The sequence below is a fragment of the Ranitomeya imitator genome, chromosome 4 (genome assembly GCF_032444005.1).
Source record: "Ranitomeya imitator isolate aRanImi1 chromosome 4, aRanImi1.pri, whole genome shotgun sequence".
NCBI classification, from domain to species: domain Eukaryota; kingdom Metazoa; phylum Chordata; class Amphibia; order Anura; family Dendrobatidae; genus Ranitomeya; species Ranitomeya imitator.
In genome coordinates this window covers 533,797,977-533,823,024 of record NC_091285.1, presented here as the reverse complement: position 1 = coordinate 533,823,024, position 25,048 = coordinate 533,797,977, and the positions used below count along the sequence as shown (strand labels likewise).

The 25,048-nt window shown below is 48.1% G+C and overlaps 1 protein-coding gene across 2 annotated transcripts in view; it reads right to left on the bottom strand.

The window, feature by feature from the left end:
* Positions 1-21,916, bottom strand: part of KIF7 (kinesin family member 7) — a 109,818-nt gene extending 87,902 nt beyond the window's left edge. For both annotated transcript variants that reach the window (XM_069766211.1, XM_069766212.1), the window contains exons 1-3: positions 21,805-21,916; positions 19,145-19,486; positions 9,719-9,919 (exon numbers count right to left, since the gene is read on the bottom strand). In XM_069766211.1, the coding sequence (XP_069622312.1) occupies positions 9,719-9,919; positions 19,145-19,469 (526 nt within the window). In that variant the 5' untranslated portion in view covers positions 19,470-19,486; positions 21,805-21,916. The remainder of the gene's footprint in view (positions 1-9,718; positions 9,920-19,144; positions 19,487-21,804) is intronic.
* Positions 21,917-25,048: the final 3,132 nt, after the last annotated feature.

The following is a 25,048-nucleotide window of genomic DNA, read 5'->3' as shown; positions in this document are numbered from 1 at the left end:
TGTACAGCCGAGGGTAGAACCTGGTGGACAGGGCAGATGTCCGGCAATAAAAAAGGAGCCTGGCTGCAGAGGAGGATACTGGAGGTAAAAACACCAGTGCTCGTCTGTATAAAAAGAGGGGAGATCGGGGCCCTTTAGGGGAGAAACCGTCGCCCAAAAAAGGACAGCTCAGGCAGTGGCTCCCACGTCGCAGGAGAGTATACGGTGAGGTGAAACTCCCGTGCTCGCCTGTTGTTGGTTCGGGGGAGATCGGACCTTAGAAGAATCCGTCGCCCCCTTCGTCCGGAATAGATAAAAGAAAAAAGAAAAAAAGAAACCATAAGGAATAAAAAATCAGTGTGCCTCCTACGGACACTAAGCTTAAACTGGGTCTCTGGATGCCAGCATGAGGGTGTATACTGCAGGGGAGGAGCTAACCCTTTTTTTGTCTCAGCTTAGTGTCAGCCTCCTAGTGACAGCAGCATAACATGGTCCTGTGTCCCCCAATGAGGCGAAGGAGAAAAAGCAGTTGGGGTATATGGGGTATCTAGATAGAGGTAGCACCTCTGGTGGAGTGCTTGTCGTGTCCTCTTTGGACAGCTCTTCCATCTTTGGTCCTCATCTGATGCTCAACCTCTCACCTGTACCTCCAAGTAGCTGCTAGCATGAGGCAGCGGGTACACCCCGGAACACCGCCTCGGCAGGCGGGCCAAACCAGGTAGCTGTTGGGTTCTTTGAGACCTACAGTGATTTTCAAGGGTTTGCCTACCCTTGCATGTGAAGACTGGATATGGCAGACTGTGCGGAAGAAACCAAGGTTTAACGGACAGACAAGCAATTTCCAGCACAGTGTTGTGGAGCGCTGAGAGGGCGCAGCGAGGCACATATAGGACACTGCTGGCCATCCACTGCACCCTGACCTATCTCCAGTTGTCTCGCTTAGCTCTTGCCACTGGGGCTCGATAGGTATGGGCGAGAGAGTGAGGTTGACGACTGCGCAACTCCTCCTCACTTTAATCCAAGTCAAGCGCAAGTCATGACTTCAACCACTGCGTAACAAAAAGTCCTGTGGCGATGGGAGAGTGGCAAAGCAGCAGGTGTGGAGTCACTGGAAGCTGTAGTCACGAACCTGCACACAGGCGGCCCAGGCCATATCGTCGCTCTCTACTGGACCGAAGCAGCAGTGGAGTTCGGCAGCCTCCTGAGTGTCTGAGCAGTCCTGTTCAGGATCACTCTGCTCACCTCAATCGAGGAAGGGGCTAGAAAAGGTGCCTCAAACATAGACTGCTTCATTTCACCTGGCCAGCCTACCGCAGCTGGCGGGTTTCCCATACAGCGGTCGACACAATAAAGAAAAAGAAAATGATGGTACTCAACCACCTTGGCACATGGAATGTGAGAACTCTGCTGGATAATACCAAGGCAGACAGACCAGAGAGAAGAACGGCATTGGTTGCTCGGGAGCTAGCTCGTTACAAGGTTGATATAGCAGCTCTCAGCGAAACACGCCTGGTAGACAAGGGTCAATTGACAGAGCATGGTGGTGGATATACATTCTTCTGGAGTGGTCGAGGCAGCACTGAAAAACGAGAAGCAGGCGTGGGATTTGCTATCAAAACTCATCTTGCTCGTAAACTTACCTGGCTCCCGGAGGGCATCAACGACCGTCTGATGACATTTCAGCTCCCACTTACAAACTAACACGCGACTCTGATCAGTGCCTATGCTCCCACGATGACTAATCCGGATGATATTAAAGATAAGTTCTATGATGAACTTGACACACTTATTTCAGCAATCCCACAGGCAGACAAGCTCATTATACTTGGAGACTTTAATGCCAGAGTGGGAACAGACCATCAAAACTGGGAAGGGGTCATTGGGAGACACGGCACTGGCAAGTGTAACAGTAATGGCCTGCTGCTCCTCAAGATGTGAGCCACACATGACCTTGTCATCACCAACACTTTATTCCGCTTACCCACCCGCAAGAAGACATCATGGATGCACCCACTCTCGAGGCATTGGCATCTCATTGATTACATCATTGCCAGGAAAAGGGATGAGATGGACTTTAGAGTGACGAAGGCCATGTGTGGTGCAGACTCCTGGACTGACCATCGCCTCATTGTATCTAAGTGCAGGCTCCGCATCCTGCCTGCGAGGAGACCCCAAGGGCAGAAAAAGACAAAGAGGCTGAATATCTATAAGCTGCAAAATAAAAGAATTGCAAGGGAATTTGCCAATGACCTTGATGGCAGACTGTTAAATATACTACAGGCAGAGGAGATTGGCATTGAGGAACAGTGGACAATTCTGAGAGATGCTGTTTATAATACTGCTCTGGAGCATCTTGGATCAGCAACCAGAAATAATCAAGACTGGTTCGATGAAAACGACGAGGAAATAAAGACACTCCTAGAAGAGAAACATCAGCGGTATAAGGTGCACCAAAATGACCCCACATCGTTAGCTAAGAAAGGTGCCTTTACCAACATAAAAAGAAAGGTACAAATCAAGCTACGCGAGATGCAGGATATCTGGTTTAGCAAGAAGGCCGACGAAATTCAGGGCTATGCAGATACCCATGACCAGAAACGCTTCTACGATGCGCTCAAAGCTGTATATGGACCCCAGTCATCAAGCTCTTCACCTCTGCTTAACGCAGATGGAACTAAGCTGCTGACAGAAAGGAAACAAATTCTGGAACGGTGGGCTGAGCATTTTAATAATATTTTTAATCGCCCTGCCAATATCAATGATGAGGCTATTGCTCGCCTGCCCCAGGTAGAAATCAACAAGGAGCTTGATGTTCTTCCAAGTGGAGATGAAGTCAGGAAAGCAGTAAAACAACTTTCTTGTGGAAAAGCACCCGGAAATGATGCTATACCTGCTGAGGTATATAAATCTGGCGGCCCTGTCCTGATGCAAACGGTGACCAAACTATTCCAATATATGTGGACAAAGGAACAGGTTCCACAACAGATGAAAGATGCCAGCATAATCCACATATACAAGAAGAAAGGTAATCGCCAATCTTGTGACAACCATCGAGGCATCTCCCTTCTGTCCACTGCAGGCAAGATATTGGCTCGTGTCTTGCTCAACCGCCTTTTACATCACCAGTAGAAATGGTCTTTTCAGCACGCCAACTTCAGGAAAAGTGCCAGGAGCAACACCGTGACCTTTATGTAACTTTTGTTGATTTGACCAAGGCTTTTGACACAGTCAGTAGAGATGGCCTGTGGAAGATCATGGCAAAATTTGGCTGCCCGAGCAAGTTCATCTCAGTCATCCGGCAGTTCCATGATGGCATGATGGTGAAGGTTCTAAACGATGGAGACCCTGTCCAGTATGCTGTTCTCTGCAATGTTAAGTGATGCCTTTAACAACTGTGAAGATGGAATCCAGGTTAGGTACAGGACTGATGGCAAGCTATTCAACCCAAAACGCCTGAAGGCGGTTACGAAAGTGCATGAGACTGATCCGTGAATTACTATTTGCTGATGACTGTGCACTTAACGCTAGCACGGAACAGCAGATGCAGCATGAAATGGACTGTTTTTCGCAAGCCTGCGACAGCTTTGGTCTCGAGATCAACATTAGAAAAACCGAAGTTATGTATCAACCGGCTCCAGGAAAACTGTACAAGGAGCCTCGTATCACGGTGAAGGAGCAAAACCTCAAAGCAGTCGATAACTTCACCTACTTAGGCAGCACACTTTCCCGTGAAGTAACCATAGACGCTGAGGTTAACAACAGAATCGCCAAAGCCAGTGCCGTCTTCGGGAGACTGCGTAAGAACATCTGGGAACGAAGGGGACTCAGCCTTACCACCAAGCTGAAGGTCTACTGCGCGGTGGTCCTCACCACACTTCTCTATGCTAGCGAGACCTGGACAGTGTACAGCCGGCATGCTAAACAGCTTAATCATTTCCACATGAGTTGCCTCCGCAGACTCCTCCACATCAGGTGGCAAGACAATGTCCCAGACACGGCAATTCTGGAACAAACTGGGCTCTGCAGCGTTTACACTCTCCTGCTGAAAGTCCAAGCCAGGTGGGCTGGACATGTGGTCCGAATGCCGGACAGCCGACTACCGAAACAACTGCTGTACGGAGAACTGTGCCAAGGAAAGCGAGCAGTTGGGGGGCAGAAGAAGCGCTATAAAGACTGCCTTAAGGTGTCTCTCAAAAACCTGGAAGTCAACACCAATGAATGGGAAGAGCTTGCCCTGGATCGTCCAGGTTGGCGGGGCAGGATCACCTCAGGAGCACGTGCAGCTGAAGATAGGAAAATCTGTGACGCAAAAAGAAAGCTTGCTGTACGCAAGGCACAAGCAGAATCTGGTGTACTGACCACATCTGCTTTCGTATGTGGGCGAACGTTCAGGGCCCGGATTGGACTCATCAGCCACCTCCGGACCCATAACTATTAATTCTCTTCTAACCCTGAAGTCATGGTCATCTTCGAAAACGAAGGACGAACATCAAAAAATCAGTCCCACGGGTGGGGAAAATACTAGAGTAAAGAAGACTCAGGTCAGCCAGTGGGAAACCGCCGCCTGCAGTATCTTCCTACCTAGGCCTGCGTCCGCAGAAGCCTGAGTATGCACCTTATAAAGGTGTGAAGGGACGACCAGGTTGCAGCTTCGCAAACCTGCAAAGCCAAAGCCTTGTGACGAACTGCCCAGGAAGCTCCCACAGCCCGGGTAGAGTGAGCCCTCACCCCTGGAGGCGGCTGTTTAACTTGAACACGGTAAGCCTCCAGAACCGCCGAACGAATCCAACGAGCAATAGTGGATTTAGAGGCGGGAAGCCCCTTCCGACGACCTTCAGAGACGACAAACAGAGGATCGGACTGGCGAAAGTAGCAGTTCTGGTAAGTTAGACTCAGATAGCCCTGACCAAATCCAGCTTGTGGAGAGATTTCTCCAAGGGATGGACCGGGGAAGGGGACAAGGAAGGAAGGACGATGTCCTCGATGTGAAAAGCTGTAATTACTTTTGGTAAAATAGAAGGAACAGGCCGCAGGACTACTTTATCCTGGTGCAGAATCAGGGAAGGAGAAAGACAGGATAAAGCCGCCAACTTGGAGACTCTCCTAATAGAGGTGATGGCGACCAGGAAGCCCACCTTCCAAGAAAGAAGGGAAAAGGAAATGTCCTGGATTGGTTTAAAAAGCGCGCGCTGGAGGGCGCCGAGCACAAGATTGAGATCCCATGGCTCAACCGGAGAATGGTAAGGAGGCGCTACGTGAGCGACACCCTGAAGGAAGGTCTTTACCTGGGAAAGGGAAGCCAAGTCCTGACCCTTTAAAAAGGTACTTAGAGAAAGGCCCGAATCGAGACCCGTTTGAAGAAAACCAAGGACTGAAGGAAGGGAAAAGGCCATAGGGAACAAAATGTTGTCATCGCACCATCGGAAAAAGGCCTTCCAACACCTATGATAGATACGTGACGATGCCGGTTTCCTAGCTTTTATCATGGTCTGTCTGACGCTGTGGGAAAAACCTGCGTCCCTTAGGACCGTGGCCTCAAAGGCATACCATTAAATTCACAGACCGAGAATTCGGGTGGAAGAGGGGCCCTTGCAATAGAAGATCTGGGTGGTCTGGGAGTCTCCAGGGGAGGTCAGACAGCATGTTCACTAGCTCGGCATACCAGGCCCTCCGAGGCTAATCTGGAGCTACTAACAAAATGGGAACCCCCTCTGCCTTAACCTTTTTTACGACCCTTGGAATCAATGGAAGAGGCATCTGGAACTAGGCCCACGAGATCACAAGGGCGTCACAACCGACGGCCATTGGGTCCCGAGACCTGGATACGTACTGGGGAACCTTGTGGTTTGTTCGGGAAGCCATTAGGTCGACATCCGGAACGCCCCATCTCTGACAAATTTGGTTGAAGACAGTGGGGTGGAGAGACCACTCGCCTGACATGAGCTCCTGACGGCTGAGAAAGTCGGCTTCCCAATTGTCCACTCCTGGAATGTGGACAGCTGATATGGCGGGAACACGGTTTTCTGCCCGCTGCAGAATTTTTGCCACCTCCCTCATGACCTGCTTGCTGCGAGTCCCACCCTGGTGGTTTATGTGGCATTGTTCGACTGAATGGGGACCGGTTTTCCCGTGAGGAGGGACTGCCAGCGGAGGAGGGCCAGGAAGATTGCCCTGATCTCCAAGAGATTGATCGGGAGAAGGGTCTCGAACATTCCAGCGGCCGTGTGCTGTGAGAAGGAGAAAGACCGCACCCCACCCCTGAAGACTGGCGTCGGTGGTGATGACCTGCCAGTGTAGGGAAAGAAATGACCTCCCACGCAGAATGGAGGTGGATAGTGTCCACCAAGTGAGAGACTCTCACATTGAGAGGTAGGCGAACTGGGTGATCAAGTGAAAGTGGGCTCCTGTCCCAGGCCGACAGGAGGGCAAGCTGAAGAGGGCGAGAGTGGAACGGAGCATAAGGTACTACTTCCATGGAAGTGACCATCTTCCCTAGTACTCTCATGCAGAGCCGTAGAGGCAGAGGGACAGGGCGCTTTGGGGGTTTGATGCCCTGCCGGAGAGAAAGGAACTTCTCCTTTGGGAGGAAGACCTGGGCTTGAATGATGTCGAATTCCATGCCCAGGAACTCGAGACGTTGGGTCGCAATTAAGGTAGACTTCTCTTTGTTGATTATCCAACCGAGACGTATTAACGTGTCCAGAGAGATCTGGAGACTCTGGCCGCAGTCCCGGCGAGACGGACCCTTGACCAGGCGGTCGTCGAGACAGGATTATAAGGATCCCCTTTGATCGAAGGATGGCCATGACCACCGCCATTACCTTCGTGAAGACCCTGGAAGCGGACACCAGGCCGAACGGGAGAGCTGTGAACTGGTAATGTTGCTCCTGGATCACGAAACGAGGAAACCTCTGATGCTGTACACAAACAGGAATGTGTAGGTATGCATCCTGAATGTCCATAGAGCACAGATATTCTCCCGGTTCCATGGAAGCGATCACCGAGCGCGAGACTCCATCTTGAAGTGCTGAAACCGAAGGTGGCGGTTCAACTGCTTGAGATCCAAAATCGGGCAGAGCCATCTTTTTTTGGAACTACGAACAGATTTGAGCAAAAACCCGAAAACCGCTTGCGGTAAGGAATTGGGACGATTATTCCTGAGGCAAGGAGGGAAGCGATGGCCTGGAGAAGCCCTGGGATATGAGAAGGCTGCTTGGGTGGACGAGAGAGGAAGAAACGTCTTCCTGGGGGCAAAGAAAATTCTATTTTATAGCCTGATGTAACTATCTCCCTGACCCAGGTGTTGTCGACCACCGATAACCAAGCCTCTGAACAAAAGAAGCCTGTCTCACACCCTGGAAAGATTTCCAGGTGGGGGTGACCCGTCATTTTGAAGAAAATCTGTGGCGGCGAGATCTAGAGGGTTTAGAGGAGCGGCTCTTAGGCCTCCAGTGAGGGGTAGGCCTGAAGGAAGGTTTTCTTCATTCCCCTTGAGCGGATGAACGGTCCTGCTGAGAGGAACCGCCTGAGGAAGTGAAGGGCCGAAAGGATTGGGGTCCATAGGTTTGGATTGAGGTAGAGAAGTGCTCTTACCAGTGGCGTCCGAGATAATCTGGTCCAGCTTTGTGTCAAAGAGCCTGGAGCCCTGGAACGGCAGGCCAGAGAAATTTTTTAGAAGCGGGGTCTGCGTTCCACGCCATCAGCCAAAGGACACGGCGAATGGCAATGATGTTGCTGCTTGCTCTTGCAGAGCAAGCAGCCGCATCTAAGGAGGCATTTAAGAGATATTTAACCGTGTGGGAAATCTGGTCCGCTAAATCTGCTAGCTCCTCTGAAGGAGCCGAAGCTACAATGCCCCTGCGAAGTATCTTGGCCCAGGCCGATACACACAAGAGGAGGCAAAATTGGGGCAGAGAGAGGCGCCGGACGCTTCAAAGGCTGATTTGGTTAAAGCCGCATCAGGAATGGACAGAACTGTCTGAGAGGATAATCTTGACACCGGCGGATCTACCTTAGGGGATTCGGACCATCTGCTGACAAGATCTGAATCAAAAGGGTATAAAATGTCCAGAAACTTTTTTCCTGGAAAATGTTTTCCGGGATGTTCCCAGTGTCTAGAGGTAGTATTCTCAAACTATTTGTGATTGGGAAGAACTATGGAAGGACGTTTCACCCGTTTGAATGAAACGGAGTCGTCCTGAGTAGTAGCATGTTCCTCCTTAAGTTCAAGGGTTTGAATAATAGCCGAAATAAGGCTACCTACCATATCCTGCGTCCTGGAGGTCTGATCTGCATCCGAGTCAGACTCCGACTGAGAAGCTACATCTGACCCGACGTCCGCCTCCAAGGAGGGGGAACAGGTAGAGAGGGGTATTCTAGATGACGCAGCAGGGTCCGGTGAACTGGATGAGGAGCTAGACAAAGTCCTCTTCCTGGATCTTTTCTCGAGTCTGTCCCTGTGAGAGTCGTGTTCAGGTGCGTGCGAATCGTTCGTGGCACTGGTGACAGCAGAGAGAAGTGGAATGCGTTCCAGAATCTGTACCAGGGACTGCGACACTTTAGTCAGGTCAGAGACTGACTGAGACATGGCAACAGCCCACTCCGTGGGAGTGCACTCATCCCGAGCATTAGGGACTTCCTGAGGGACGGACATGGTGGAAGGACTGCAGGACTGACAGAGGGGAGATGGCTGGCCTGAAGCCCACTTTCTCTTACAGCGGGTACAAGCGTAGTGAGTCACCGTAGGGATATAGCCGGGGGCGCCTGCGGGGTTTAAGAGCGTTGCGGGCGGGGGCCAAACTACCTGCTTTAAGATCCGGTCCTCTCTTCATAGCTGAGGATCGCGTCAGGAGCCCTCGGAAGGTAGAGAGGGTCCTGGAAGAGAAGATCCTCCTTCCTGCGCCGTATCCAGAATGGCGCAGAAGACGGCATCAACCCCTTGTGAGAAGGGGGAGGTCACAACTGGTGACCACAGTCTTCCTCTCAGCCCTCTCCAAGGAGAGGGGTGAGGAGGGGAAAAGGCGAGGACTGGCCACCAAAAGTCACCCTGAAACACCCAAAATTGTGACAGGGGACAAAGTCCTGCCAGCGGGTCTGAGAATGGACGATGTGGGTGAAACCACACTGCTCTCTCGGTCGTATAAACGTGGGGAAAACAGGGTGAGAAGTTGCACCCTGTTACCCAGAGAAGTGAAATAGTGTCAGCCTCCTAGCGACAGCAGCATACACCCATGGTTACCTGTGTCCCCCAATGAAGCGAGAAAGAAATACATTTTACCTACAGTCAAATCAGAATCTCAGCTTGAAAAAAAACAAAACATTCAGTCTACGTATCTGGAGTCATCCAAATACTTCAAGAAGGTGCGCATTTAGACAAATGTTTTACGCTGAACTCTTTTGGGGGGGGGTTAACCATATTTTTTTGCAAATTGGAAATAAAGGAATACGGTCAGGATTGAGGCCAAACAGTGTCCAGAGTGACTCATTCGGCTTCATTCAAGTGAATGGCTTCATCGGGATGGCAGTCAGTATACACTTTTTAGGGGATCCCATCATAAACTTCAGCATAGTGCTCGGTGTAAAAGTCTTGTATAAGTGTGAACCTAGCCTTACCGGAAAAATTTAAAAAAAAAAAAAAAAAAAAAAAAAATCAGATTATTCCAAGCCAGCGTACTGAAAAATAATCAATAGCTCTGACACAACAGGACCGATGTTCGTACAGCAGACTGTCATTACTTACCCACATTGCCTTTATCATCCTCCCTGATGATAATATCTTTACTAGATGTCTGCACTTCCAGGAGATCTCTGAACTCCTCTTTATACACCTCCAGGTAGGACACTCGGATAGTGTAGTCAATCAGATCACTTTCATCAACCAGTTTAAAAATTTCCGCCATTGCACGTGGAATAATGCCTTGTTCATCGTCTGAGATAGAAGCTGAAATGAAACAATTTCACAGGAAGGGATCTAATTAACAACTGTCAGGACATTGGTTTAAAAAAGTTGGAAATTATGGCACACTCCATATTTATGGAACAATCAGCAACAATTTCCCACTTTAAATGAATATATATATATATATATATATATATATATATATATATATATATATATATATATATATATATATATATATATATATATATATATATATATACACACATATACACACACGCTATGGCTCAAAGTTACTATAAAGGTTAAACATTAAAAGACTGAGTCAACAATGCTACCAAGGCCAAGAGAGGGTTCAGTTGGCACAATCAGTGATCACAGTGTATAAAAATCTCAGGCTACAGACAATACTCAGGGTCAAGGAGAGGCAACGAGCACTGTAGTGATGAGACCTGCACATAGATAACCCGCCAGTTGTAGGAACTACCAGCATGGTCTGTATATCATATACCTTATAGATGTGGAACTTTTAAATTAATAAAGATTTCAGAGTGAACACATTAATCCTCATGAATTATTTAAAGTTCGACCAGATGCAAACATGGAGTCAAAACGACATATCCATTATATATCTCGATGGTTTACCCGATGGTGGCATGGTACCGCTTTTCACTGCTGGAATGCAGATATGCTCATAAGACCTCCGTAGCATCGTGTTAGATGTAATGGTAGATAGCTCTTTGGGAGAACCGATAGAGCATTTACAAGAAGTTGGTGCGCTGTCCCGGCCAGTGACAGGCACTGGGTGCATTTCTTCTGGCAGTCCACAGAATGAAGCTCAGCACAGCGAGGACCAAAAATGCCAACACATTTCGGAAATCAGACGGTTTCCTTCCTCAGGGATGCTCCCTCTCTTGGCTTCGGGAACATTGTTGACTTAGTCGTTTAAAGTTTTTTCCTTCATTGTAGTTTGAACAATAAAGCAAATATATATAATTTTTTTCATTGAGGTTTTCACAGTAGACCACTGTGATTGTTGTCTTATTTGCAGCTGGTTCTTATTGCATACACAGTACAAGCACCACTAGCCATATATATATTTTCGTACTGTTCTCACCCACTCTTTCATAAGTTGTTGAGTGTGGTAAGTGAAGCTCTTAAAATTGGGCAAGTCTATGGTAACTTACAGATTGGCATACAGTTGTGCTCAAAAGTTTACATACCTCGGCAGAATTATTGCTTTCTTGGCCTTTTTTCAGAGAATATGAATGACTAGATGGTGGCCCGATTCAAACGCATTGGGTATTCTAGAATATGCATGTCCACGTAGTATATTGCACAGCCACGTAGTATACAGCACAGCCCACGTAGTATACAGCACAGCCCACGTAGTATACAGCACAGCCCACGTAGTATACAGCACAGCCCACGTAGTATATAGCACAGCCCACGTAGTATATACTCACCTTCCGTCAGCAGCTGTCACCGCCGCATGTGCTGCGCTGTTTGCTGCTGTCGCAGCCGTCATCAATAACCGTGGCCTTCATCACTGACTGCGGCTGCAAATTTAGTCCCAGGCTTTTGGCGGCGGTAGGCCCAACAGCGCACATGGTCCCGGCCGGCTCCGCCTTCCTCACAGTGACTCCGCCTCCTTTGCAGTGCTTCTGGCCGGGCCTGTACCGGCTGGCCGCGACCGGTAATTTAGTCCCCGGCTTTCTGGCGAGGTAGGCCCAACAGCATCCATGGTCCCGGCCGCCTCCGCTCCCTTTGCAGCGCTTCTGGCCGGCTCTGCATACTTCCTGGCCTCCCCTGCCCTTTTGTGTACGCCCACTGGCTGGCCGCGACCAATGAATATCCAGGACAGACAGAAGTGACCCTTAGACAATTATATAGTAGATAACACCAAAACTTTTTCTCCATTCATGGTTAGTGGTTAGGTGAAGCCATTTATTGTCAAACTATTGTTTTTTCTCTTTTTAAATCATAATGACAACCCAAAACATCCAAATGACCCTGATGATTTTAGCCTGATAACATACACAGAAGTTGACAAAAATGGGTTTGAATGGCTACTAAAGGTAACCTCCTCACTTGTGACCTGTTTGCTTATAATCAGTGTGTGTGCATAAAAGCTGAGTGAGTTTCTGGGATCCAGACAGACTCTTGCAGCTTTCATCCAGCCACTGAGGTTTCTGGATTGTGAATCATGGGGAAAGCAAAAGAACTGTCAATGGATCTACGGGAAAAGGTACGGTAGTTGAACTGTATAAAACAGGAAAGGGATACAAAAAGATATACAAGGAACTGATAATGACAGTCAGCAGCGTTCAAACTGTGATTAACAAATAGAAAATCAAGGGCTCTGTAAAAACAAAACCACGGTCAGGTAGACCAACAAAAGTTTCATCCACAACTGGCAGGAAAACTGTTCAGGAGGCAAAGAAAAACCCACAAATAACAGCTGAAATACTGGACTCTCTGAAAATTAGCGGTGTGGTTTTTTCAAGATGTAAAATACACGGTGTTCCAAATTATTATGCACTAAGAGTTTAGGAGTGATAAGGTTATAATTTTTTTGCTTGTCATTTAAACTCATTGATGGTGATGTGTGTCAGGGCTCTTTATATCACTGAAAGCAATTGCAGATACCTGTGCAAATTAGTTTGGCAGGTGTGTCCAAATAAAGGCAAGACTACTTAAGAAGGCTGTTCCACATTAATAAGCAGCCTACATTTTTGGCCAAAATGGGAAAGAAAAAGGATGTGTCGGCTGCTGAGAAGCAACAAATTGTGGAGTATTTACGTCAAGGCATGACTACAATCAACATTGCCAAGACACTTCATCGTGATCATCGCACAATCAAGAAGTATGTAGCTGATTCCCAGGTTTGCAGCTGTGCGTAAGCCATCCTGTCGACCACCTCTATCCACTGCACACAAGCAGAAACGGCTCCAGTGGGCCAAACGATACATGAAGACTGACTTCCAAACTGTTTTTTCACCGATGAGTGCCGTGCAACGCTCGATGGTCCAGATGGATGGAGTGGAGGATGGCTGGTTGATGGACACCCCATGAAAACACGGCTAAGGAGCCAACAAGGAGGAGGTGGAGTAATGTTTTGGGCTGGAATCATGGGGAGAGAGATTGTCGGCCCCTTTATGATCCCTGAAGGGGTAAAGATGAGCTCCATAATCTATGTGGAGTTTCTAAAACAACACTTCCTGCCATGGTTCAAGAGGAAGAACCGTGCTTTCCGCAGAAAGATCATTTTCATGCATGATCATGCACAGTCTCATGCTGCAAAAAACACATCTGCATATCTGGCTGCTATGGGCATAAAAGAGGACAAACTTATGGTGTGGCCACCATCTTCCCCTGACCTCAACCCCAATGAGAACCTCTGGAGCATCATCAAAAAGAGTGTCTATGATGGCAGGAGGCAGTTCACATCTAAGCAACAGCTCTGGGAGGGTATTCTGTCCACATGCAAAACAATTGAAGCAGAAACCATCCAAAAACTGACAAATTCAATGGACGAGAAAGTTCAGAAGCTTCTTTCGAACAAGGGGTCCTATGTGCAAATGTAACATCACCTAGAATAAAGTTTTCACTTGATAACTGTTTGATTTCATTTTGTAATAAGCTGATAATGCTTATAACTTCACAATTGACCATTTTTTTGTTCAAAATTAATTAAAAAAGGTTGAAAACTCTGCGGTGCATAATAATTTGGAACATGCATTTTGAGTGTTTATTTTTTTTAAAAAGATACTGTTTTCATAGGCAGTTTGTTCCAAAACATTGCAATTATACTAGAATAGTAGATGACTGGAAAATAACAATGACTGAAATTCAGATAGGTAATTTAGAGAAAATATGAGGAAATATTATTTGCATAATAATTTGGAACACAGTGTAATGAAGCACTTGAAGAAAAATGGGTTGCATGGGCAAGTCGCCGGAAGAAAGCCATAACTGTGCAAATGCCACAAAGTATCTCGCCTACTATACGCAAAACAGCACAGAGACAAACCTCTGGAACAAGGTAATTTGGAGTGATGACACAAAGTTGAACTTTTTGGCCACAACGATAAACGTTACATTTGGAGAGAGGTCAACAAGACCTATGATGATAGGAACACCATTCCTACTGTAAAGCACAGAGTTGGATCGCTGATGTTTTGGGGTTTTGTGAGCTAGTATCAACCTGTAAAGTGCTGCGGAATATGTTAGCGCTATATAAAAATAAAGATTATTATTATTATTATTGCTACAAAGGCACAGGAAACTTTATCAGGCTATGTGCACACGTATTCTGGTCCACTGCGGATTTTTCCGCAGCAGATTTGATAAATCTGCAGGCCAAAAACGCTGAGTTTTTGCTGCAGATTTACCGCGGATTTCACTGCGGTTTTACAACTGCGGTTTTCTATAGGAGCAGCTATAAAACCGCTGCGGAATCCGCAGAAAGTGACATACTGCGGAATGTAAACCGCTGCGTTTCTGCTCGTTTTTTTCTGCAGCATGTGCACAGCGTTTTATGGTTCCCATAGGTTTACATTGTAATGTAAACTCATGGGAAACTGCTGCGGACCCGCAGTAGTCAGCTGGTACCTGACCCTTTAGTGAACTAAGGGCAAGGCCAGCATCAGCGTCCTTCCTGGAGAAATGCCAAAATGAAAGGGAGAGAAAAAGGACATCGGCGGAATGTCATTAGACTCACACCAGCAGAAAAAGGCTTTCCAGGTCCGATAATAGACCCAGGAAGATGACGGCTTCCTAGCCTGGATCATGGTGTGAATCCCCCAATCAGAAAATCCTGATGCACTCAGAACCGCGGTTTCAACAGCCATGGCGTTAAATTGAGAATTCTGGTGGCAGATCAGTCCTTGGGACAGAAGATCTGGCCTGTCTGGGAGTATCCAGGGGGCGTCCCAGAGAAGATTGACTACCTCTGTGATCCAAGACCTTCTGGGCCAATCCGGTGAGATCAGAATGACCGGCACCCCATTCGCCTTGATCTTCTTCAAGAGCCAGGGAAGAAGAAGGGGAGGAAAACAGAAAGGGAAGCACGACCTGCGACCAAGAAATGGCCAGGGCATCGGCGCCCACTACGAGAGGATCACGGGACCTGGAGACGATCTGTGGAACCTTCATAAGTCGGGATGCCATGAAGCACACATCCGGGGCCCCCCATCGAAGGCAAATCTGATGGAAGACCTCCTGATGCAGGGACCACTTCCCTGCCGCGAGGCCCTCGCGGCTGAGAAAATTGGCGGCCCAGTTGTCCACGCCGGGAATATGCACCGTGGATATCCCTGGAAGTGTCACCTCTGCCCAAAGGAGGATCTTGGAAATCTCGGCCATCGCCAAGGCACTTCAATTCCCTCCCTGGTAATTAACATATGCCACCGCCGTGGCATTGTCCGTCTAAACTCGGATTGGCAGATCCACGAGAAGCCTTTCCCAGTGATGTAGGGACAGAAGAATGGCCCTTATCTCGAGGATGTTGATCGGCAGAGAGGATTCCTCTATCGACCAACGTCCCTGGACAGTCAGATGGTGAAACACGGCACCCCAGCCGAGAAGGCTGGCATTAGTCGTCACCACCTACTAGTAAACGGTTAGGAAGGACCGGCCCTGTAGGATGAGAGGGGATGACAGCCACCAATTGAGAGATCGTTTGGCTCTGGAAGAGAGCCGAACCGGACAATCCAAAGAGAGAACAGACCCATCCCACTGTGAAAGGATGGCCTGCTGAAGTGGTCCTGAGTGGAATTGGGCGGAAGGGATCGCCTCCGCCGCTATCCTCCCTAGGACCTCCCTGTTGGAGGATTGCTCTCTTCTGTTTGGGAAGAAAAACCATTGTCTGGCAGGTGTCAAACAGCATACCAAGAAAAAACAGGCGCTGAGTCGGAACAAGGCAGGACTTTTTCCTGTTGACAAGCCACCCGAAACAGGACAGGGTGTCGAGAAAGATGGCCAGGCTTTCATGGGCCTGAGAAAAAAAAACGGAGCCTTTATGAGGATGAGATACGGCAAGAGCACTAAAACTCTGATCCACAAAATGAACATCAACGCTGCCATGATTTTTGTGAAAACCCTGGGAGCGGTTGCGAGTCCGAACGACAGGGTGACAAAACTGGAAACTGTTGTGCTGTACCGCAAAACGCAGGTATCTCTGATGCCCTGGGAAAATAGGAACATGGAGATAAGCGTCTTGGATGTCTATGGAGCACCCCTTTGTTCAGTAACTTGAGATCCAGGATGGGCCGAACTGCGCGTTTTTTTGTTTGTTTTTTTTCTTTCCTCTCTTCGGCACCACAAACAGGTTCGAATAGAAAACTGTGAAACGTTCCAGGTCTGGGATGGGAGCGATTACCCCCAAACTGAGAAGGGAGGCGATGGATGCAAAGAAACCCGGCACCAGAGAAGGATCTCTTAGGGGACTGGATTCGAAGAATCGATCTCGGGGGTCACAAACCGATACAACCTCCCTGACCCTTGTGTCCTCCACTGATGCGAGCCAAACGTCTGGTAAAAAAAAAAAAAAAAAGAAGAAGAAGGAGACGACCGCCCAGACTGGGAGATGTACCGAGACCTCAGTGTGAGTCCCTGTCCAGGTCTGGAGGATCTACCTTGGGATTTACTGGAACGCCAGGAAGGGGTGAGTTTAAAGGAAACCTTCGTCCTAACCAGGCGAGACTGTGGCCTCTGCTGGTGGGAAACCTCCTCTCTCGCCATGAAATGGCGAAAGGACCGAAACTGCGCTTCGGAGGAGGACGGCGAAATATTGACTGGGGAAGAAAGGAACTCGAGCCCCCCAATGGCGTCCTTAATAATTTGGTCCAACATGGAGGCAAACAGAAGTGACCCCTGGAAAGGCAGGCTGGTAAGGGACTTTTTTGATGACAAGTCTGCCTGCCAGGCCTTAAGCCAAATAGTCCGATGTAAAGCCACGATATTGCTGTACGCCTGAGCTGCGCAAGATGCGACATCCATGGAGGAAGAGACCAAGTAATTCCCTGCGTGAGAAATCTGGTCGGCGAGATCCACCAGATCTTCCGGTCGAGCTCCAGCAAGAATGCCCTGACGGAGTTGTTTGGCCCATCTGGCTATGGATTTCGAGACCCAAGCAGAGGCAAAAGCCGGACATAATGTAGAAGCGGTCGCTTCAAAGGCTGATTTTGCAAAGGATTCTATAATTCTGTCATTGGCATCCTTGAGGGATGCTCCATTAGTAAGCGGGAGGACCGTGTTGGTGGACAGTCTGGAAACTGGTGGGTCCACCGCCGGAGAAGCTGTCCAGTTGGCGGTGAGCTCGGGAGAAAAGGGATACAGGACACAGAGACGCTTCCCTCTTTGAAAGCGCCTGGTCGGGTTCGCTCTTTTCCTGGCAAGTACCTCCTCAAATTCTTTATGAGGAGCAAAGACCTTGGAAGGTGGTTTAGACCATCTAAACGAAACCGCCTGATCTGCGGGTTCCGTAGAGGTGTCCTTGACCGCAACAATGAGGCTCTGGACCATATCTCTCATGTTGGGAGGTTTGTTCCAAAACAAGGTCTGAATCATCCTCTAATGGTGCATCCGAAAATGCCTCGCCTGGCTCGGGAGAGGAGGATCGGGAAGAGGCAGACCGTCGGGAAGAACCGGGGGGGGGGGGGGGTGAGATGGAGGAAGAGGACCTAAAACAGTGCTCCTGTCTGGATCCCTTGCGACCTGCGTTGGAAGGCCCAGACTGATATTCCTGTGACCCACTAGCAACTACGTTAGTCGGGAGGGGCAACCTATGGACACCAGGGTCTGGGACACCTTGGTGAGATCCACTACGGACTATGACAGAGGAAGCCCACCCTGGAATAGGGGCCTCACTCCCACCTGGGACAGAAGGGCACTCCTAGGCGGTGGGCACAGGGTGGCTGCTGCAGTCCTGACAGAGGGAGAGGACTGACCTGAAGGGAGCCTAAATTTGCACGAAGAGCGTTCAAAGTGTTTCATGAGAGCAGAAGAAGAAGAAGAGGAGGTGGGAGGACGAGAGCGCTCTCCCTTAGAATTAGGCATGATGAGCAGACCCATTAACTGATGCCAGAAGGTTAGGGGACAGGAGAGCCAAGGAGAGTGTCAGGCTGCAGAGCCGCCACTCACAGTACGTGTAGTCGTCCTGTATTCAGCTCCAGACTGTAGGGCAGCTGTGCCAGGAAGAGGAGGCTCCACAGGAAAGAGGTACAATCTGGATCCACCAAGAGGAAAAATGGCAGTCACAAGAGGGTGCCCAGGTCCAGGAGTGAAAAAGCGCACACCGCAGGGACACATGCTGAAAAGCCTGCGCTGAGACCTAAAAAAGGGGGCGGAGCTAAGCAGCGGTGGCGAAGCCAAGCGCCGGAGCTAACTAACAGATAGGCGGGAGAAAATGCCCACCTGAAAAGGGAGAGGGAGAGGGAGAAGGAGAGGGAGAGAGAGATAGGGGCTGGGGTCCTGCCGACTAGACGTGTGAGGATACGGGATTGCAGTACACTCAGTCTCTGCGTGGGAGTACAGGAGTGACCGTTCACCCTGTATCCCTCCGGAAACCTGAAAAGGAACGGAACACATTGAGGTAGATATAGGTCTAATGAAAGACCCGTGTCCACCTCCTACTGACACTAAGCTAAACTGAATATCCTACTTCCTGTCGGTAGGGTGTACACTGCAGTGGAGGAGCTAACTTTTTTATTTGCATAGTGTCAGCAGCATACACCCATGGTTCCTGTGTCCCCCAATGAAGCGATAGAGAAAAATGGCTTCACCCAACCACTAACCATGAATGGAGAAAAAGTTTTGGTATTATTCATATTCTCTGGAAACAAAAAGGCTAAGAAAGCAAAAATTGTGCTAGGGTATGTAAACGTTTTGAGCACAACTGTAGATCTGACATTCAGGTATATAGACAACTAGCATGAAAACTGGTGTATGAAAAGCATTAGATTGCCCCTTAGTTGCTTTATTATTAAAATTAGGCGGCTTTCACACATCTGAAATTCACGATCCAAGTACGGACCACATTGCTCATACCGGCCGCAGGAGTACTGAACCGAACTCAACAGTCTCACATACGCCAGTGGGATTGTTGAGTTTGGATCAGTAGACCCTCGGCCAGTCCAGATATTGCAGTCTGTACTCAGACAACCAATGTCAGACGTGTAAAACTGGCTTTAACAATAAAATGCAGTTAGGTGATAAAAAGCAAAAAAAAGTCTTTCTATTGATGTCTGTGCACTTCATACTCACATATGCTTGCCTCTCCAATGGTGTAGGTCTTCCCAGACCCTGTCTGCCCATAAGCAACTGCAGTAACATTGAAGCCCTGAAAAAATGATTCAAGCAGTGACTGTACACAGCGATTGTATGCAATCTCCTGACTGCAGGCTTCATCCAATACATCTTGAAAGTCGAAATGTCTATTGTTGCCAAGAGTTAGTGCCTTCTGATCCGGTTGAATATGCACACAGGACTGCTGACCATGCAGAACCTCCTTCGGAAGCAGTGGCCGGACTCTGACAACCACGCATACTGCCGTCTCTTCTGCACGAACATGCTGAAGTTTAGGACCCATGAGACCCGGGGACAGTTCTGTAAAGAAATATATGTACATGAAATAAAAGTTTTTAGATCTTTGTCAATTTTACACACTATATGGTCACTATGAAGAAACCAACGAAAATTCTTGTATTAACATTTTCAGCTACCGGATACATTCGTCATCTGTTCAACTCAGTCATGTTATGTGGTATTGCTGATTTTTGCAGCTCTGCTCTGCACGCCTTATTGGTTCATGCTAATTTGACTGTGGAGGGCAAGTTCCCCTATTTTGATTGGATCTATCAGCAAGAGCCTCATCTTCGGCAGCTCCTGAAGGCCTGCAGTGGCACAAGGATCAGTGGTTGTGCTCATCTTGCATGTATGTTTACCCTGTGCCCCCCCCCCCAACCATAAAACTCCCACAGGACTAATGGGCAAATATCTATAAAGCACAAAATTAAGAACTATACTGTACACTTCCTCCACACACACACACACGCACACACACACACAGAGTGATACCCTCATGGCCTCCTCTGCACGCAGTGTGGCAGTACACAAAAAGGTGTGTGGCACTCCAGGAGTTCGGGTACCACAGTAGTGCTGCCTTCCTCTCAGGGAGGGTAGTGCTATGCCTGGAGACAAGCGAGATTCCCTTTGGCAGGTTATCACACACACACACACACCACCTTCCAAATCCAGGCCAGGAGGGGGAGCTTAAAACCCTGTTTTAGGGCAGCTTCCCTGGATAAAGTTCCTTGTTTGGGGGAGAAGTCAGTTGAGTCTGTGAGTGAGGACAGACAGGGACGGAGCACAGTGGAGATACAAGCCTCCAGGAGGCCACGAGTAGGCCTCCAGGGAGACAGTGCGCAGAAACCGGGTACTGGAAGCCCGAGGCTTTTGTGGAACTATAAGGCTATGTGCACACGTATAATGGTCCACTGCGGATTTTTCTGCAGCGGATTTAATAAGTCTGCAGGGCAAAAATGCTGCGTTTTTGCTGCAGATTTATCGCGGTTTTCACAACTGCGGTTTTCTATAGGAGCAGCTGTAAAACCGCTGAAAGAAGTGACATGCTGCGAAATGTAAACCGCTGCATTACCACGCGTTTTTTCCGCAGCATGTGCATAGCGTTTTTTGTTTCCCATAGGTTTACACTGTAATGTAAACTCATGGGAAACGCAGCGTTTTCCGCATCGTGTGCACATACCCTAAGACACAGAGCAGAACCGGAGGGCAGAGGATTACATGGACTTTGCCCATATTCACCTGTGGTACAGCAGCACCTTGGAGCCTGGAGTCTCCGTGAAAAGACCCCAGTAGGCATGGCTCAAGCTGCCTACTGTACAGGTACCTGTCCCAGGACAGGGGGAACAAATTAGGACTTTGCTGGGAAAACCTAGTGGCAGCACGGACCTCAGGTACAGCAAGCGCAGAGTGGAAGGCTTCTACTTGACCTGCCAAGGGGATTCTGCTTGTCTCTGGACTCCTAATGTACCTGTTGCCGATGCCCTGGACTGTGGCCTGTCATCCGCAGTAAACCAGGTAAAAACTTACAACTTGTCTCCTCCATTTATTCATCGGCACATACCATCCACGCCTTACACCATAGGACCCCGCTTCACCTGTGGGAAGTGTAACATCTGGGCTGCCGCAACATCCCCCAAGGGACCCCTTTAATGCAGCGTCGATCCAACTACTGACCGAACTCCACAGGTAACGTCACAACAAACTTTGAACATTTTCCCCTTTAACGTTGAGGCCCAGCACCACAGACCGGGTCACAGCCACCGTGACATCCCCCTTGCAACCGGACCCGGTACAGAGTACCTCACTGCCCTGCGGGCAACTCAGGTGCACCGTGTGGCGGCAGCCAAGTGAGAAAGGTGCACCGTGTGGCGGCAGCCAAGTGAGAAAGGTGCACCGTGTGGCGGCAGCCAAGCGAGAAAGGTACACCGTGTAGCGGCAGCCAAGCGAGAAAGGTGCACCATGTGGCGGTAGGTAATCTAAGTGGCTGCACACAGAATAGGCTACGCCTGATAGTACAGCACTAATAATGGGAATCATTCACCTACCATCTTTGGCTTTATAGCAATTGCAAAACTACAGTTCTCAGACGACACTGATAAGTCAATAGTGTCAGGGCATGCTGGGTTTTGTAGTTTTACAAAGACGTCAAAGTCACAGGTTGCCCCACATCCCAGTACAGTCATAAGTCTCGGAGAGAGTGGTGTAATTTTAGTCCCTACTGATGCACGGCTGTGAACGCCTCCTATTGTGCAGCCTCCTGCACGGGACTACTGTAGTGAAAGACCCCAACCACGTCCTGCACCCCGCTATTAATAAGTATCCGGACCCGCATTGCCAACCTGCACTGGTCACACAGACCCCCGAAATCCCAATCCGGGGACCCTACACTGCAGCGAACATCACTGAGGACCAGCGCTCCATCGCATCACTGCGCAGCAGCCGCGCCACAGTGCCACCTACCGGCGTGCACTGGAGATACCGGTCCGGCCGGAAACAAATGCCTGCCTCTCTCTGGCCGGCTCAGATCTCTATAGTTCCCCGACCTTCCTTCTGTTATTGCAGCCGCTCTCTGCACAGGGGAAAGAGCGGAGATTTCTCATCACTGCTGCTCTGGGACTACAGCAATGGAAGGAGCAGGACTACAGTGTGTGTTCAGCCCTGTACACTGCCGTGATAGCAGCTAGAAGCGCACGGAGCAGGAACTTTACACTGAGACACAATCAGGCAAAAAGTAATAATAATGACTACACTGCTTATAGGGCTAGCGCTACGCACAATGTAAGGGGTATGGGCACATTGCACATTTAGGCCGGCGTCACACACAGCGTAAAACAATACGGTCCGTATATTACGGCCGTAATACGCTGAAAAGTCCCGAAAAAAGTGGTCCGTAGCTCCTCCGTAGGCAGGGTGTGTCAGCGTTTTTTGCGCATGGCATCCTCCGTATGTAATCCGTATGGCATCCGTACTGCGTGGTTTTCTCGCAGGCTAGCAAAACCAACATACCGCTATAGAAATGATCCATGTGTCCCAAAAAGAAAAAAAAAAATATATATACTGTCTATATATATATATATATATATATATATGTCAGTAGACACATATATTAGAGAGAAAAGCCGGTAATTCAGTGCGGTGTACAGTAAAATCACACTGACAGCTTACAGTAGAATAGGTAGAATAAATGTGGACACATAGAATAGGTATATATATATATATATGTCAGTGAGACACATATATGTATATATATTAATATTTATTCCAGCGCTAGACAGCTTGAAAGCCGGTAATTCAATTACCGGCTTTTTCCTTCTCCTTCCTAAAACCCGACATGATTTGAGACATGGTTTACATACAGTAAACCATGTCTTCTCTCCATTTTTTTTGCAGATTCCACACTACTAATGTCAGTAGTGTGTATCTGCAAAATTTGGCCGTTCTAGCTCTTAAAATAAAGGGTTAAATGGCGGAAAAAATTGGCGTGGGCTCCCGCGCCATTTTCTCCGCCAGAGTAGTAAAGCCAGTGACTGAGGGCAGATATTAATAGCCTGGAGAGGGTCCACGGTTATTGGCCCCCCCCTGGCTAAAAATATCTGCCCCCAGCCACCCCAGAAAAGGCACATCTGGAAGATGCGCCTATTCTGGCACTTGGCCACTCTCTTCCCATTCCCGTGTAGCGGTGGGATATGGGGTAATGAAGGGTTAATGCCACCTTGCTATTGTAAGGTGACATTAAGCCTAATTAATAATGGAGAGGCGTCAATTATGACACCTATCCATTATTAATCCAATACTAGTAAAGGGTTAAATAAAACACAAACACATTTTTTTAAATTATTTTAATGAAATAAAAACAATGGTTGTTGCAGTATTTTATTCAACGCCCAATCCAGTCACTAAAGACCCTCGTTCTGTGAGTAAAAAAACATAATAAACCAACAATATACTTACCCTCCGCAGATCTGTAACGTCCAACGATGTAAATCCTTCTGAAGGGGTTAAAACATTTTGCAGCAAGGAGCTTTTTATTTCATTAAAATAATTTAAAAAAATGTGTTTGTGTTTTATTTAACCCTTTACTAGTATTGGATTAATAATGGATAGGTGTCATAATTGACGCCTCTCCATTATTAATTAGGCTTAATGTCACCTTACAATAGCAAGGTGGCATTAACCCTTCATTACCCCATATCCCACCGCTACACGGGAATGGGAAGAGAGTGGCCAAGTGCCAGAATAGGCGCATCTTCCAGATGTGCCTTTTCTGGGGTGGCTGGGGGCAGATATTTTTAGCCAGGGGGGGGCCAATAACCGTGGACCCTCTCCAGGCTATTAATATCTGCCCTCAGTCACTGGCTTTACTACTCTGGCGGAGAAAATTGCGCGGGAGCCCACGCCAATTTTTTCCGCCATTTAACCCTTTATTTTAAGAGCTAGAACGGCCAAATTTTGCAGATACACACTACTGACATTAGTAGTGTGGAATCTGCAAAAAAAATGGAGAGAAGACATGGTTTACTGTATGTAAACCATGTCTCAAATCATGTCGGGTTTTAGGAAGGAGAAGGAAAAAGCCGGTAATTGAATTACCGGCTTTCAAGCTGTCTAGCGCTGGAATAAATATTAATATATATACATATATGTGTCTCACTGACATATATATATATATATACCTATTCTATGTGTACACATTTATTCTACCTATTCTACTGTAAGCTGTCAGTGTGATTTTACTGTACACCGCACTGAATTACCGGCTTTTCTCTCTAACAGCGCTGCGTATTTCTCGCAAGTCACACTGCTTGTCCGTGTGTAATCCGTATTTTTCACGCTTCCATAGACTTTCATTGGCGTATTTCTTGCGCAGTACGGTGACAAACGCAGCATGCTGCGATTTTGTACGGCCGTAGAAAGCCGTATAATACTGATCAGTAAAATACGGCAAATAGGAGCAGGGGCATAGAGAATAATTGTGCCGTATTTTTTGCGAGTTTTACGGACGTAGATTCTGCGCTCTTACGTCCGTAAAACTCGCATGTGTGACGGCGGCCTTAGTCTGCAATCTTCATTCATTTTCAGAGCCCCTAATTTACACTATGATCTACATCAGGGGTGGGGAACCTTTTTCCAGTCGGGGCCGTTTGGAAATTTCTAGCATCATTCGGGGGCCACACAAAAATGATCACCTTGAAAATTACCCTGGTATATTTAGTCAAACATTTAATTACGGTAACTCTCCCTTAATATGAGGGCTGGATCTGCTTCTCTTTGGTGCAGCTGTGATATTAGGTGACACTGATCATGTTGCTTCTCACAGCTGCTTTTCCAGGTTTGTGTTGGCCAGGACAGCAGTCAACTTTTTGTCATAATAAGTTTTGTAAATCATATACATCACATAGGAGACACTGGGACTCCTGTGTATACACCACATAGGAGACGTTGGGACTAGGGTTGAGCGAAACGGGTCGTTCATTTTCAAAAGTCGCCGACTTTTGGCAAAGTCGGGTTTCATGAAACCCGATCCGACCCCTGTGCGGGGTCGGCCATGCGGTACGCGACTTTCGCGCCAAAGTCGTGTTTCAA